General features: G+C 39.9%; 1 protein-coding gene across 12 annotated transcripts in view; it reads left to right on the forward strand.

Moving 5' to 3' along the window:
- The window catches only part of FN1 (fibronectin 1), a 69,143-nt gene that overhangs the window by 36,773 nt on the left and 18,669 nt on the right, over positions 1–13,701 (forward strand). For 6 of the 12 annotated variants that reach the window (XM_005909594.3, XM_070387006.1, XM_070387051.1 and 3 more), the window contains exons 22-32: positions 611–779; positions 1,475–1,561; positions 3,940–4,131; positions 5,397–5,669; positions 6,759–6,941; positions 9,274–9,363; positions 9,900–10,169; positions 10,876–10,992; positions 11,944–12,108; positions 12,635–12,790; positions 13,466–13,579. In XM_005909594.3, coding sequence (XP_005909656.2) covers positions 611–779; positions 1,475–1,561; positions 3,940–4,131; positions 5,397–5,669; positions 6,759–6,941; positions 9,274–9,363; positions 9,900–10,169; positions 10,876–10,992; positions 11,944–12,108; positions 12,635–12,790; positions 13,466–13,579 — 1,816 coding nt within the window. The remainder of the gene's footprint in view (positions 1–610; positions 780–1,474; positions 1,562–3,939; positions 4,132–5,396; positions 5,670–6,758; positions 6,942–9,273; positions 9,364–9,899; positions 10,170–10,875; positions 10,993–11,943; positions 12,109–12,634; positions 12,791–13,465; positions 13,580–13,701) is intronic. The other 6 variants (XM_005909595.2, XM_014482892.2, XM_005909600.3 and 3 more) reach the window with 1 other exon arrangement.

Below are 13,701 nucleotides of genomic sequence, written 5' to 3' on the forward strand. Positions count from 1 at the left end.
CTGCAGAGTTGAACCCTGATGACACAATATTACCTAGGTTTTTTTTAATTAAATACTAAAAGGGTTGAAAATTCTGGGCATAGTAATCTTAATTCTTCTTTTGTAACATAACAATCTTGCATTTGAAGCTGTGAATATACTTCTTCAAAAGGACTGTTTTTGAAGTACAAAGTGTTACAGGGGCTGGTACCTAAGTTGAATGTTAGTAACTCATTAAAGAGAGAACTCGAGGATTTCTTCCAGCAAAAAGAAAATAAGAAACGAATGGACATGTAGCAGAAAGCCTTTGTGTACTTCTGGTTTGTACCAGGAGGTTGTTTATCAAGCGAAGCAATATGTAATGATGTTTCTCTGGAACCTTCCATTATAAACTACCTTAACTTAGTTTTGGAAGATACTTGCCTTAACTGGCACCCTCCCCACAGTTCTGGGGAATTTCCAGTGAAATTATTTAGTAGAGCTAAAGTAAGGTCCCAACTTATTCCCAACTAAAAGCAGAGTACAGTTCCTGAGGAGTCCACATTATGCGAAGCGTAACCACAGATTCTCAGCAGTAACCCAGCTCTGGAAATATTTGTCCTTGGTGTTGATTTTGTCTTCTTTCTCCTAGCTGGGTGTACGACCAAGCCAGGGAGGAGAAGCACCCCGAGAAGTGACTTCAGAGTCAGGAAGCATCGTGGTGTCTGGCCTGACTCCAGGTGTGGAATACGTTTACACCATCTCTGTCCTCAGAGACGGGCAAGAGAGAGATGCGCCAATTGTGAAGAAAGTGGTGACACGTAAGAGTTCCTTGCCTCTTTTCATATTTTAAACTGTTGGCACTTTTTAAAGGTAACTGATAGAGGTATCGCTTTTTACTTATGATAATGACACAAGGGAAAGATTTCATTCCTACTTATATTATTAGCTATTCTCTAAGTCTGGAGTAGCAAGTTCAACTGATATCATATAATTCATGACATCAGAAGTGTTCTTTCCATATCAAAAGTTATCTGTGAATTGACAACACAGAAAAAGATTTCAGCAGTGTTGCAAAATTTAAAATAGTAAAAAAAAAGTGCTCTCAGAGAATTGCTATCCATCATGGTTTTACAGTACAACTTCTTTATTTTTACTGGTAATTGAAGGAAGGGAGAGAGGGAGGGGCGGGGAGGAAGGGAGAGAAGTTCTACAGCTCAAGCACTTTATGCTAGTTTTGTGTACATGTGTGTGTGCATGCTAAGTCACTTCAGTCGTGTCCAGCTCTTTGTGACCCCATGGACCGTAGCCTTCCAGGCTCCTCTGTCCATGCGATTCTCCAGGCAAGAATACTGGAGTGGGTTTGCATGCCCTCCTCCAGGGGATCTTCCTGACCTAGGAGTTGAACCCACATCTCTTACAACAACTGCATTGGCAGGCAGGGTCTTTACTACTAGCACCAGCTGGGAAACTCCATCCGAACTTTAACTTTTAATTAAAATTCTTTTCTGTGTAGCACTGTCCCCACCAACGAACTTGCACCTGGAGGCAAACCCTGACACCGGAGTGCTTACTGTCTCCTGGGAGAGGAGCACCACTCCCGGTAAGCCCGCTATGCGTCAGGACAGAATTCTAAGGGTGATGACAGGTAGAAACGACCTCACTTTTACAGAATGAAAAGACTTGGAAAAAATTAACTTACATCCATTGTCACAAATGTTACAGAACTGGGATTGTAACTTAAGTGTTCAGACTACCTCTCACATTCAGCGTCATGTATTTGGATCTTAATTATTAGTTTTACTTATACTCAATACTGAGAAATTTGGCTAAATGCATTCCATGATTGTTTTTTTAAAGCTTTACATAAAGCTTTTATCTAAACTCGTTCACACATATTTAGACCCATGTTCTGTAGCCTGCCAAGTTCCTCTGTTCATGGAATTTTCCAGGCAAGAATACTGGAGTGGGTTGCCATTTCCTCCAGGAGATCTTCCCGACCCAGGGATTGAACCGGTATCTCCTGCATTTAAGTCTGTTTCTTTACCTGCTGAGCCATCAGGGAAGCCCCATACAATCCTAATATGTGTAGAGATATCTATGACAATATTCAAGTATCATTATGGAATGGGGCAATGGCAAGAGAAATTTTAGATATTCCTGATCTTTGTCAAGTCTATGAGAAATGTTAACTAAAATATTTATCATTGGTTATATTGGGGGAATTACTATTGAGATATCAGGATATTCATTATTGGGAAAATTCCAAATTAGAAACAAATGCCAACTAATGTTGATGGCATTAACATTAACTACTATGTGTACTTATTAGATGGCTTTATTTTGCTTATTATTTCACTGTTCTGATTTGTACTCTCATTTTTTAAAAATAGTTCTTACCTTTGCTGGGATACACAGTTGAGGCAATTATCTCTAAATCGGATCAATATGTGCTGTCACACACAATAAAGCTAGCTCAGAATATCCTTTTTAATTCCCTCTGAAGTAAAGTGATTTTGTGAAGTTTTCATTACCTGTAGAAGCATCATTTAAGCCCAAACTACACTATTTCCAGTTGAATCACTCTTAAGTTGAAACTTTTAGGTTGGCAAGTTTCATGCTTGTCAGAAGCTAGATCATTAATATTTAGTCTTAATGGATGGTTTAGTCTGTCCATCTGAATGGTCATTAGCACATGTAATGACCCAAACATTCATTTCCCATCCAGTTGGAATTCCTTGTATATACTACTTTCAGTTCAGTTCAGTTCAGTCTCTCAGTCGTGTCTGACTCTTGGCAACCCCATGAATCGCAGCACGCCAGGCCTCCCTGTCCATCACCAACTCCTGGAGTTCACTCAGACTCACATCCATCGAGTCAGTGATGCCATCTAGCCATCTCATCCTCTGTCGTCCCCTTCTCCTCCTGCCCCCAATTCCTCCCAGCATCAGAGTCTTTTCCAATGAGTCAACTCTTCGCATGAGGTGGTCAAAGTACTGGAATTTCAGCTTTAGCATCATTCCTTCCAAAGTGGTCACCTTATTCCTAATTATAAAATATACCATCATTTTCTCCCTTTTTAGTAAGTTTAACTTAAACATACTTTCTCAGTTTACTCTTTGTCTGTCCCTGTGACTCTCTGGTCATTGCTATTTTAATTTGAATGTCTCTCTCCTCCCCTCAACCCTCTCACTGCCCCACTTCTATGATTTCTGAAGTCTTCAGCAGTTAATACACTATTTTTTTTAATTTGGCCATGCCATGTAGCATATGGGATTTTAATTCCCTGACCAGGTATCAAACCCAAGGCCCTGCATTGAAAGCGCAGAGTCTTAACCACTGAACCACCAGGGAAATCCCAATATACTTTTCCTAGAATAAATAGAGTCACCTTTGTTCTTCACTTTTTCTCCTTTCCTTATTGTTGAATAGTATTAGTCACTCAGTCATGTCTGACTCTTTGCAACCTCATAGACTGTAGCCCGCCAGGCTCATCTGTCCATGGAATTCTCCAGGCAAGAATACTGGAGTGGGTAGCCATTCCCTTCTCCAGGGGATCTTCCCCACCTATAAATCCCCTAGGTTCAGACCTTATTTTAATAAACGAGGAGAACCTATTTTGGGGAGTATGCCTAAGGGTGAGAGCCAGTTCCGTGCTAAGCAGGTATAATAGAATATCCTTCAGCTGTCCTGCAAATGACCCACTAAGGAAAATCAGGGCACACATGGTAGGAGGAACATGGAATGTAAGACAGAAGAGCCTTTGGTAATCATTTTCCCTTTCCAAGGTTGTCTTTAAACTGAGGATATTAATACCTTCCTCAAAGGGTTGTTGTAAATGCTGAATGACAGTTGGTGGAGTCTTCAGCACGTGAATATTGAGTCCTTTCCCCATTACCCTTCGAGGGTGCATCAGTCTAGTAATTGGCTCTGGGTGGCAAAGGTTCTGGGCAGTAACTTTCTCCTTTTTGTTTTCTGCAGACATTACTGGCTACAGAATCACCACCACCCCAACAAACGGCCAGCAGGGATACTCTCTGGAGGAAGTGGTCCATGCCGATCAGAGTTCCTGCACCTTTGAAAACCTGAGTCCGGGCCTGGAGTACAATGTCAGTGTTTACACTGTCAAAGATGACAAGGAAAGTGTCCCTATCTCTGATACCATCATCCCAGGTAATGGAAAAATCAGCTCTTATCTTCAGAGAGGTAGTTCCAATAAGAGTGGGGATTAACCTCTTCATTCCCAGATGGTTGAGTGTGTCAAAATATGTTTGGGATTTAATTCTGAGCTCCCAACCACACTCTCTAGAACCATGACGTCAAAGCCACTATTTGGACAAATGCTTGCTGTTAACACTTGCTTGACTGTCTGTGCTTCACTGGGATGCTTTTTGTCGCGATGGGTATGCAGTGGAGTGGCAACCATGGCATTAACTCTGTACTGTCCGCTCACGTGGAAATATTACTAAAACGATGTCATATGTCTGTACTCAGTACCAACAGGCAAAAAGTAATATGGTAAATGCATCCCATCTGTACATTTTTGCCTGATCTTACAGTCTCCATATGTGAGCACTGAAATAGCTCTTGGTTGACACACACATTCAGTTCTTCATCTTGCTATTTCAAATCCCTCTTTTTTTTAATTGAAAAAGAAAAAGGAAAAAGAAAGGCCACACTTTTAGGGTGTACTTTCTTGTGGTTGAATGACAACATTGAAGAGACCTGCCTTGGGATAGGTCTATTGTTCGTCCAAAATGAATCATGACGGAATGAAAGCGTTGGACAGATTGTGTTCTTTGCACAATTTGGTAGAATGCTTTTACTAATACTAATTAAATAACTTTGATTATGAAATGAACAAAATATTAACAGTGGCCTTGGACTCAGGCCTGTCTTTCACCTGAATGTGCTTTTGAATGGCACATTTTATACCATACATTCATAATGCGTTAGCATTATGGCCCTGATGTTGTCATGAGTTTTTCTATGGGAAAAAAAAGAAAAACTCATCAGTTAATTTTTTGGACCTTTTTCATGCAAGCTTTATTCTCCTACTAAAAAGTTTTAGATTATTTTTTAAACTTTGCTGTTACTTACTATAGATATTATATCTAGGTTCTAAGAATGGTTTTGATATCCCAAACAGGACTATAATCTTTAGACCCCGAGAGGTTCAAACTTTACTGTTTTGGGGATTTTCAAAAAAGAAACAAACCAAAAATCCCTAAAAGAATATTGTAACCTGTTTTATTCTCCCAGGGAAGCAAACTATTCATGGTGCTTAAAGTCTTTTCAGATAATTTGGAACAGATTGCATATTACCATCATTGCTTTAGCACTATTTTACCACTAGTAACCTGATGTACACTGCTTTATTTTTTCCTCTTTTTTGCCTCTGTTTTCCTTTTGCCCTCCTTTGCTTTGTAACTCAATAGAGGTGCCCCAACTCACTGACCTAAGCTTTGTTGATATAACTGATTCAAGCATCGGCCTGAGGTGGACCCCGCTAAACTCTTCCACCATTATTGGGTACCGCATCACAGTAGTTGCGGCAGGAGAAGGTATCCCTATTTTTGAAGATTTTGTGGACTCCTCAGTAGGATACTACACAGTCACAGGGCTGGAGCCCGGCATTGACTATGACATCAGCGTTATCACTCTCATTAATGGCGGAGAGAGTGCCCCTACTACACTGACACAACAAACGGGTGAATTTTGAAAACTTCTGTGTTTGAGACATGGATGGTGTTGCATGCTGTCCCCAGTCACTCTGGTTAAATTTGGATGTTTCAGGGGAAAACCCAGCAATTTCCCAAAGATTAAGAGAGGGTAGATCAGGGGGTAAGGAGTGGAGGGCATATGCTTCACTGATTGGATGAAGACATATGCCGTAGTCTTAAGTACATTTTCACTGAAGCCATGAATATGAATTTGTATAAAGCTAGAGAAATATAGATACCTAATCTATCAAATTGCAGACCTGGAATTTTTTTAAAAAATCTAACATTTATACCAAATTGTATCAAGAGCACCAGTTAATAAGAAGAAATGTACTTCCAAAATGTACCATTAGACTCTTCCTTCTACTCTTTCATAAACTCTACCATCTTGTTTGTGAGTGTCTAAAAACTAATTGAAATTTAGGTTAGAGTGGAAGGAGGGTTTTTTTGTGGTAGGAGAAAAAGAGACTTTGGTACATTCTAGGTTTTAATGCCATGATAAGGTGAAGAAGCTCCTCTTTAACCACAGACTGGGGACCAGCATGCAACATTATAAAGGTTCTCTGCCCTGCATGGTAAGAAACATGCTGAGAACCCATTTGCATGAACCCTTCTCACTCGTGAGTAGATTCACTGATGGAATTGTAGCTGTGGCGTAGCTGTAGTCAGTCCTTCAGGGGGACATTTAGGGCCCTTCTGTCTTGTCTGTGTGCATGTGTTTCTTTGGAAAGTATCGCTATGTTTCTCTTTGCTGTGTGGCAACTTAAGCCTCTTCAGCCTGGGATCAAATAATCATCAGTGATATTAATCATGTACCTTGATTTTATGTATTTGAAAGTGAATTAAAAGTTTTCTTTAAAATATATGGACGGCAGAAAGGTTAAAGGGGCCTAACAGTACTGGGTGTAGTGTTTTATTTTTAACAGTAGTTCACTATGACTTTAGATGAGACTATTTGCATGATGGTGACTCGTTTCCTTTATGCATGAAATACTGGTTTTTACCTTTCCAGCTATCCTTGTTAAGCTTTATTTTTTAAGTGACATTAACTGAATCTTCCCTCTTATTTGAAACCAGCTGTCCCTCCTCCCACTGATTTGCGATTTACCAATGTTGGTCCTGACACAATGCGTGTCACCTGGGCTCCACCCTCATCCATTGAACTGACCAACCTCCTGGTACGCTACTCGCCTGTGAAAAATGAGGAGGATGTTGCCGAGCTGTCCATTTCTCCTTCAGACAACGCAGTGGTCTTAACAAGTAAGCATTCAAGTGTATTTGTTCAATAAATACTAGGCTAGCGCATAAGGAAAAGAATTTTGTGTTCTCGGGTAGGAGCAACAGAGATTAAGACAGATAAAACAGAACTACAAACTAGATTCCAAATCTAATGCACAGCTCTGTAATTTTGAAAGATGTTACATTTGTTGTTATTTTAATATATCTTTGATATCTACAACTTTTTAAAAATCAGTGGAGAAACACCAACTGTGAAGTTCAAAGACTTCAAACAAGTTCTGCTTCCAAATAAGCACATTAAAAACAAATGTGTGCCAAGAGACGTTACATGACTAAATCTCAGTGTTTAGTGAGAGAAAAAAATGAGGATTGAAGCTAGTGTCATGGCATCTGTTTTATTCTCATTTAAGTGTCAGCAGGTAATCTGTTTGGTATTTGAAACTTAGAAACAGTGACTGGTCACTCAGGGTAGATCAGGATTTTATTTTGAAGAAGGAGCCAGAAGTTTAATTTGTACTTCAAAAAGAATCTGTTAGCAGGATTTCTCTGAAGGCGGAGGACTTTTGAAAATAACTGACACTAAAATAAACAGCCACAGTTTATGGAAATTGTTTCTTTCTAGTTCCTACCCTTTTGAAATTGATATTTTTTATTAAAGAAAATAAAAGGAGACTGCTACATGTTGCTTTTCACATAAATATTGCTTCTCATTATTTTTGCTATAATAGTAAAATACACATATAAGAACAGCAAACATTTTTACATGAGGGAACACTAGCTCACACTTAGGTACACTACCTAATGATGGGCTGAAGACATCCTCCATCTTTCAGACGTATTTTAGAGAATGAAATACAAAGAAAAAGCAACTCAGCATGACCATAGTCCTGGCTTCTCATTTTGTGGCTGAGGGTGAGAAATCCTTATGTCTGCCTTTCAGTGGGGCTATGATTCTGTTCTGGAGCATTCTGGAATCAGTAGTTACAGCATTACCCATACACAAGGCTCTGCTTCAGGAGCACTGTCTGTCCCACATTAGCCACAGACCTGTCACGTGTTCAAATGTTCTAAGGTCTTATTCTAGATCCAATTCTAGATCTCAAGGTAGCCATTTTCCCCCAGAGAAGCCTTTAATTATCCTGATTATACAGTTGAAGCAACTGAGGTCTCCAGGGGCCAAGTCCATTGCCCCTGGCCAAGCAGGAAGGAGGAAACGGGAGTCCAAACATCCTGTTTCCTAGTCTCGTGATTTTTCAAAACTTTCAGGGTCCCCTGCAGAAGGGGAGATGGTGTAGCGGGAAAAGGGTCTTGTGAATAGGAATTCAAAGGTTAGAAACCTTACTCTGTATCTTTTTCGTGCCTCAGAATGAAAGGAGACCCAGGAATGTATATTCAACTCAAATATTCTGTGTGTGTGTGCTTCAGTTGCTCAGTTATGTTTGGCTTTGTAACTCCATGGACTATAGCCCTCCAGACTCCTCTGTCTATGGGATTTTCCCAGGCAAGAATTCTGGAGTGGGTTGCCATTTCCTACTCCAGGGGATCTTCCTGACCCAGAGATCAAATCCATGTCTTGTCCATCTCCTGCAGTGCAGGCAGATTCTTTACCAGTGAGCCACCTGGGAAGCCCCTTAAATTTTCTGTTCTTACCTTAATATGGCAGAATCCATCACTCTTGATATTAAGTATGACTCTTTTCAAGTAAAGGTTAATTGTTAAGACCATTGGTCTTGGCTTGGGTCATCTCCTGCGTCATCTTGGGCACATATATCAGAAAAGATAACTTCTCTGTGCCTTATTTTTCTCATTTGTCAGCTGGGGATAATTGTAAACCAAACTTTTGGAGGTAATGGATATGTTCATTGTCTTGAATGTGGTGATGGTTTCAGAAGTCTATACGATTGTCAAAATCCTTCAAATTAGACATTTTAAATATTGGCAGTTTATTGTTTGGCAACAAACCAGTTTTAAAAAGTTGCAGTCTCCTCCTTGTGTTGTTGTGAGGAGTATAAATGATATCTGCAGCGCCATAGTCATGATCACATGCCCTCAACAGACGCGCTGTTAAGTGAGTGACAGAAATATTACTGTGCTGCAGAAGCTCCAGCTTATTTTGGATGCAGCTGAGTCACACCCACAGAAGTGGAGTTGAGGCTTGAAGATGCTACAGGGTAGGGCGGCCCTTCCTCATCACTGCCGACAGCCCCTCTCCAGGTAGCAATGTTCACTTCAGTGTAAATAGGCTCTAGAACTGGACTCTTGGATATTTTATTAGTTGAAATAGTACCAAGGGTGCTTCAGTTTTTCATTCTTTCAAGCACAGTATAAAAATAATTCTCATCTGTCTTTTCAGATCTCCTGCCCGGCACCGAGTATTTAGTCAGCGTCTCCAGTGTTTACGAGCAGCATGAGAGCATACCTCTTAGAGGAAGACAGAAAACCGGTGAGTCACGTGGGTGACACGCTTATAGAGTGGCTTTCACCTACCAGTTTTGAAGAGCAAGATTTGGTGCTGCTTCTAACACTACATCTCCATTTTTGGAGGGAGCGGCCATTATCTTTAACCACTGTTCTTAAAAATTAAGACACCTTATGGGGATGTAAATGGGTACAGCCACTGTGGAAAACAGTGAGGAGATTCCTTAGAAAACTGAAAATTAAGTTACCATATGATCCAGTAATCCCACTCCTGAGCATATACACAGCCAAACTATAATTCAAAAGGACACACACAACCCTATGTTCATAGTGGCACTGTTTACAATAGCCAAGATATGGAAATAGCCTAAATGACCATCGACAGATGAATGGCTAAAGAAGATGTGGTACATATATTTATTGGGATACTACTCAGTCATTTTAAAACAATGAAATAATAATGCCATTTGTATTATACAAACAATGTTTTATCTTGATTTTGCCAGAAGTTATATCATAACTTTCCTCTTTATCTCTTCTTCCCCTGGATGGGAAAAACAGCTCTTGACTCCCCAAGTGGCATTGACTTTTCTGATATCACTGCCAACTCTTTCACTGTCCATTGGATTGCTCCACGAGCCACCATCACTGGCTACAGGATCCGCCATCATCCTGAACACATGGGTGGAAGACCTCGGGAAGATCGAGTGCCCCCCTCTCGGAATTCCATCACCCTCACCAACCTGAACCCAGGCACAGAATATGTGGTCAGCATTGTTGCTCTTAATAGCAAAGAGGAAAGTCTGCCCTTGGTTGGCCAACAATCAACAGGTAACTTGTTTTCCCATCTGCAAAGAAACGCAGAGGACTTTTCCTATGCAGGCAATAGCTCTGTGACACAGCTTTGTGTTGTCTAAGTCATCATATCTTAAACAAAATAGATTATGGTTATGAGATAACTTCTTTATTCCAAGAAATTTCTTACTTGAATTAGGTGTATGTGCATTTTTAAGAACTAAAGTTTTATTCGAAAAGTTGAAAATGTTCTGTTTCAAAGTTCTCTTAAAAACAAAATCATTTTAATATAACATTATAAATTGTTCTTAGGCTATAGATGCTTAAGTACTTAGGGAAGAAATATCATTTCTGTACTTCAATCTCAAATGGATTAACAAAAAGTCACAGAGGCAAGGAAATGTGGCAAATATCACCAAATAGCAAATACCTAAAGACAGGAAATATGGGTGTTCATTATATTATTTTTATAACTTTTACTTTGTTCCAAAATTTTTTCAAAATAAGAAGTTGAGGGGAAAACTCTTCAATAAACTTGAAATAATCATCTTGCCACGATTTGAATTGTCTCCTTGACCCCTAACCTAGCGTTGTTCATAATTTTTAATTTTGCTGATTTTGTATAGCATTTACATTATTATATGGAGGACACACAAAAGCAGTGTTCCAGAGAGTGAACAAAAGGTGGATCGGGGCATCCTTTGAAAGTTACGGATGTAAAAACTTTCCCTTGTGTTTCTAGTTTCTGATGTTCCAAGGGACCTGGAAGTCATTGCTGCAACCCCCACTAGCCTGCTGATCAGCTGGGATGCTCCTGCCGTCACAGTGAGATACTACAGGATCACCTATGGAGAAACAGGTGCGTTAGGGAAGGGCTTCTTCACACCCGATCGAGTCTTCTGTCATGGGTAACCTTAAAGCCCAGTATTGGATGCCTAATTAAAGAAACTTTGGCAAGTCCATTCAGTGGAGCCTTGATTTTTCTTAAGAGTGTGTAGGAAATATGTATGATATAACTTGGCAAAATCAAGATAAAACGTTGTTTGTATAATACTAGAGGGGAACAGTAGAGCTGAGGAAGAAGGATTTAAATTCACAACTATATTATCAGTGGTGAAATGATAAGTAATTTGTATTTCTCTTCCTTTTACTTTCCTGTATTTTCAAGACTTTATTTAACATGAATGTATTCCATTAAGATTTTGGAAAAGGACCCCAGTATATGAAATCTTTTATATATATATATAAAATTTGTTTGTGGCTCTGCTGGGTCTTTGTTGCTGCATAGGCCTTTTTCTAGTTGCGGTACACGGGCTTCTCATTGCAGTGGCTTCTCTTGCTGAAGAGCACAAGCCCTAGAGCACAGGCTCAGTAGTTGTGGTACACGGCATGTGGTCTATGGCATGTGGGATTTTTCCAGGGATGTGGGTTCAGGGATCGAACCCACATCTCCTGCCTTGGCAGGCAGATATTTTTTTACCACTGAGCCACCAGGGAAGCCCAATATGGGCAGTCTTGAGTTGAGGACTTACCTTCTTTTCCCTTCTAATTTTAACCTACCACATGTTAAAGCTACAAGGTTAAAGTAGCATTTTAACTGCAATTTTTCTCTCAATTTTTACACACTCAAGGCTTACTACATACATAAGTAAATATACTTTTCTGTTCAGGATCTGTTAATAGCACTCTTTAAAAGTGAATAAGCAAAGGCGTAACTTACCTGCTGCTCTCAATATGTTAATTCAGTAACTCAGCAATCCCCAAGTGTCTGTCAGTCCCTCACACTTTGAACTAACCCCGTTTCAAACAGGAGGAAGTAGCCCTGTCCAGGAGTTCACCGTGCCTGGGAGCAAGTCTACAGCTACCATCAGTGGTCTTAAACCTGGAGTGGACTACACCATCACTGTCTATGCTGTCACCGGCCGTGGGGACAGCCCGGCAAGCAGCAAGCCCGTTTCCATCAATTACCGAACAGGTACTTATCTTCCTCTTGGATGACCCAAGCTTGTTTACTCAAAAAATTTTTACAGTGTTCTCCCAAAGTATTTTCCTCATTGTGGAACCGATTTTCTTTTGTAAAAAAGATGAAGCAGCAGCTACAGAGTTTTGAGCCAGATATATAAGAAGCACCCTAAGGGCAGGGATTTTTGTCTGTTTTGTTGATTGCTGTATTTCATGTGCCTGTAATACAGACAGGCACAGAGGATGTTCAGTAAATACTTGTTAATGAATGAGTGGATGAGCTGATAAGATAAGGAGACGAGCCTCTATAGGAAATACAATTTCTTTGTGAATGAAACAGTCATATTGAAAATAGGCAATGTATCAAGATCCAAGCACCAGCTCTCAAAAGTTCTCTCTGCATCTGCAAAATAAACATCTGAGAGTCATTAGTAGTAGTAAGAGATTATTCTGTCTGTACAGAACTGGAGACAAAGACTAGTCTAGTCTTGTCCCTAGGAGCTGGGGCTTCATTGGTTTCTCTTGGTTTTTATTTGTAGAAATTGACAAACCATCCCAGATGCAAGTGACTGATGTCCAAGACAACAGCATTAGTGTCAGGTGGCTGCCTTCAAGTTCCCCTGTTACTGGTTACAGAGTGACCACTGCTCCTAAAAATGGCCCAGGACCATCGAAAACGAAAACTGTAGGTCCAGGTAAGAAGAGCCAACATCTCACATACATCAGGATAAACAGAGGAGGACCACATGATATGTTTCTGTAAATAAATGACCAGCTGGCTCTGAGTACTACACTGTTTCATATCACGTGTCAAAGTTTCCCTTTTTGTGAATTTGGGGCTCAAGGTTGTTACCAACTCCCTATACAGTAGAAGTTTTAGGAGGAGTGCATTTCTGTTTTTATATGTGTAGTAGTGTTTGATGGTGTGCACATCTTAAATTATTAGATTTCATCTTTGTGTTTTTGTTTATTATGCACATTAAGAAAAGACAGATGGGCCTAGCTGACTAGATTCTTTTACCTCTTGTTTCTGTTTTCATATAAAATCATTGTGAAATTAAGATCTTTAGGCGATATCTTAAAGTCCAGTTAGTTTTCATTTTTTCAAGAGCAGCATCATTCATTGTTGGCACCATCATATTCAGTTTTAGAGTTTAGCCTTTGATGTACTTCACTCCAATATGGTAATTTGTATTAGCAATGAACATGTTTGTCCAGGAGGAAATCCATGTGTGAGTTCTCTAATGTTTTCATGATAATTCTACAAATGAAAATTCCTGGCCACCACACGTGTATTACGAATTCTGAAAGTCCTTGGTTGTCATAATGAATGACATGGAAGCTGCATTTGCTTTTCACTCCCTTTGCAGATCAAACAGAAATGACAATTGAAGGCTTGCAGCCCACAGTGGAGTATGTGGTCAGTGTCTATGCTCAGAATCAAAACGGAGAGAGTCAGCCTCTGGTTCAGACAGCGGTAACCAGTACGTAACCAGTGTCTGTTTCCCATGTTCAAAGTCAAACTTTGTTCTTAGGTGTCTGGATACCTAGTTTGTATCTTGAGCTGAGCCCATTGCAAACACTTTTCCTTCTTAGTGATGAACAT

This window comes from Bos mutus, chromosome 2 (genome assembly GCF_027580195.1).
Source record: "Bos mutus isolate GX-2022 chromosome 2, NWIPB_WYAK_1.1, whole genome shotgun sequence".
Lineage (NCBI taxonomy): Eukaryota > Metazoa > Chordata > Mammalia > Artiodactyla > Bovidae > Bos > Bos mutus.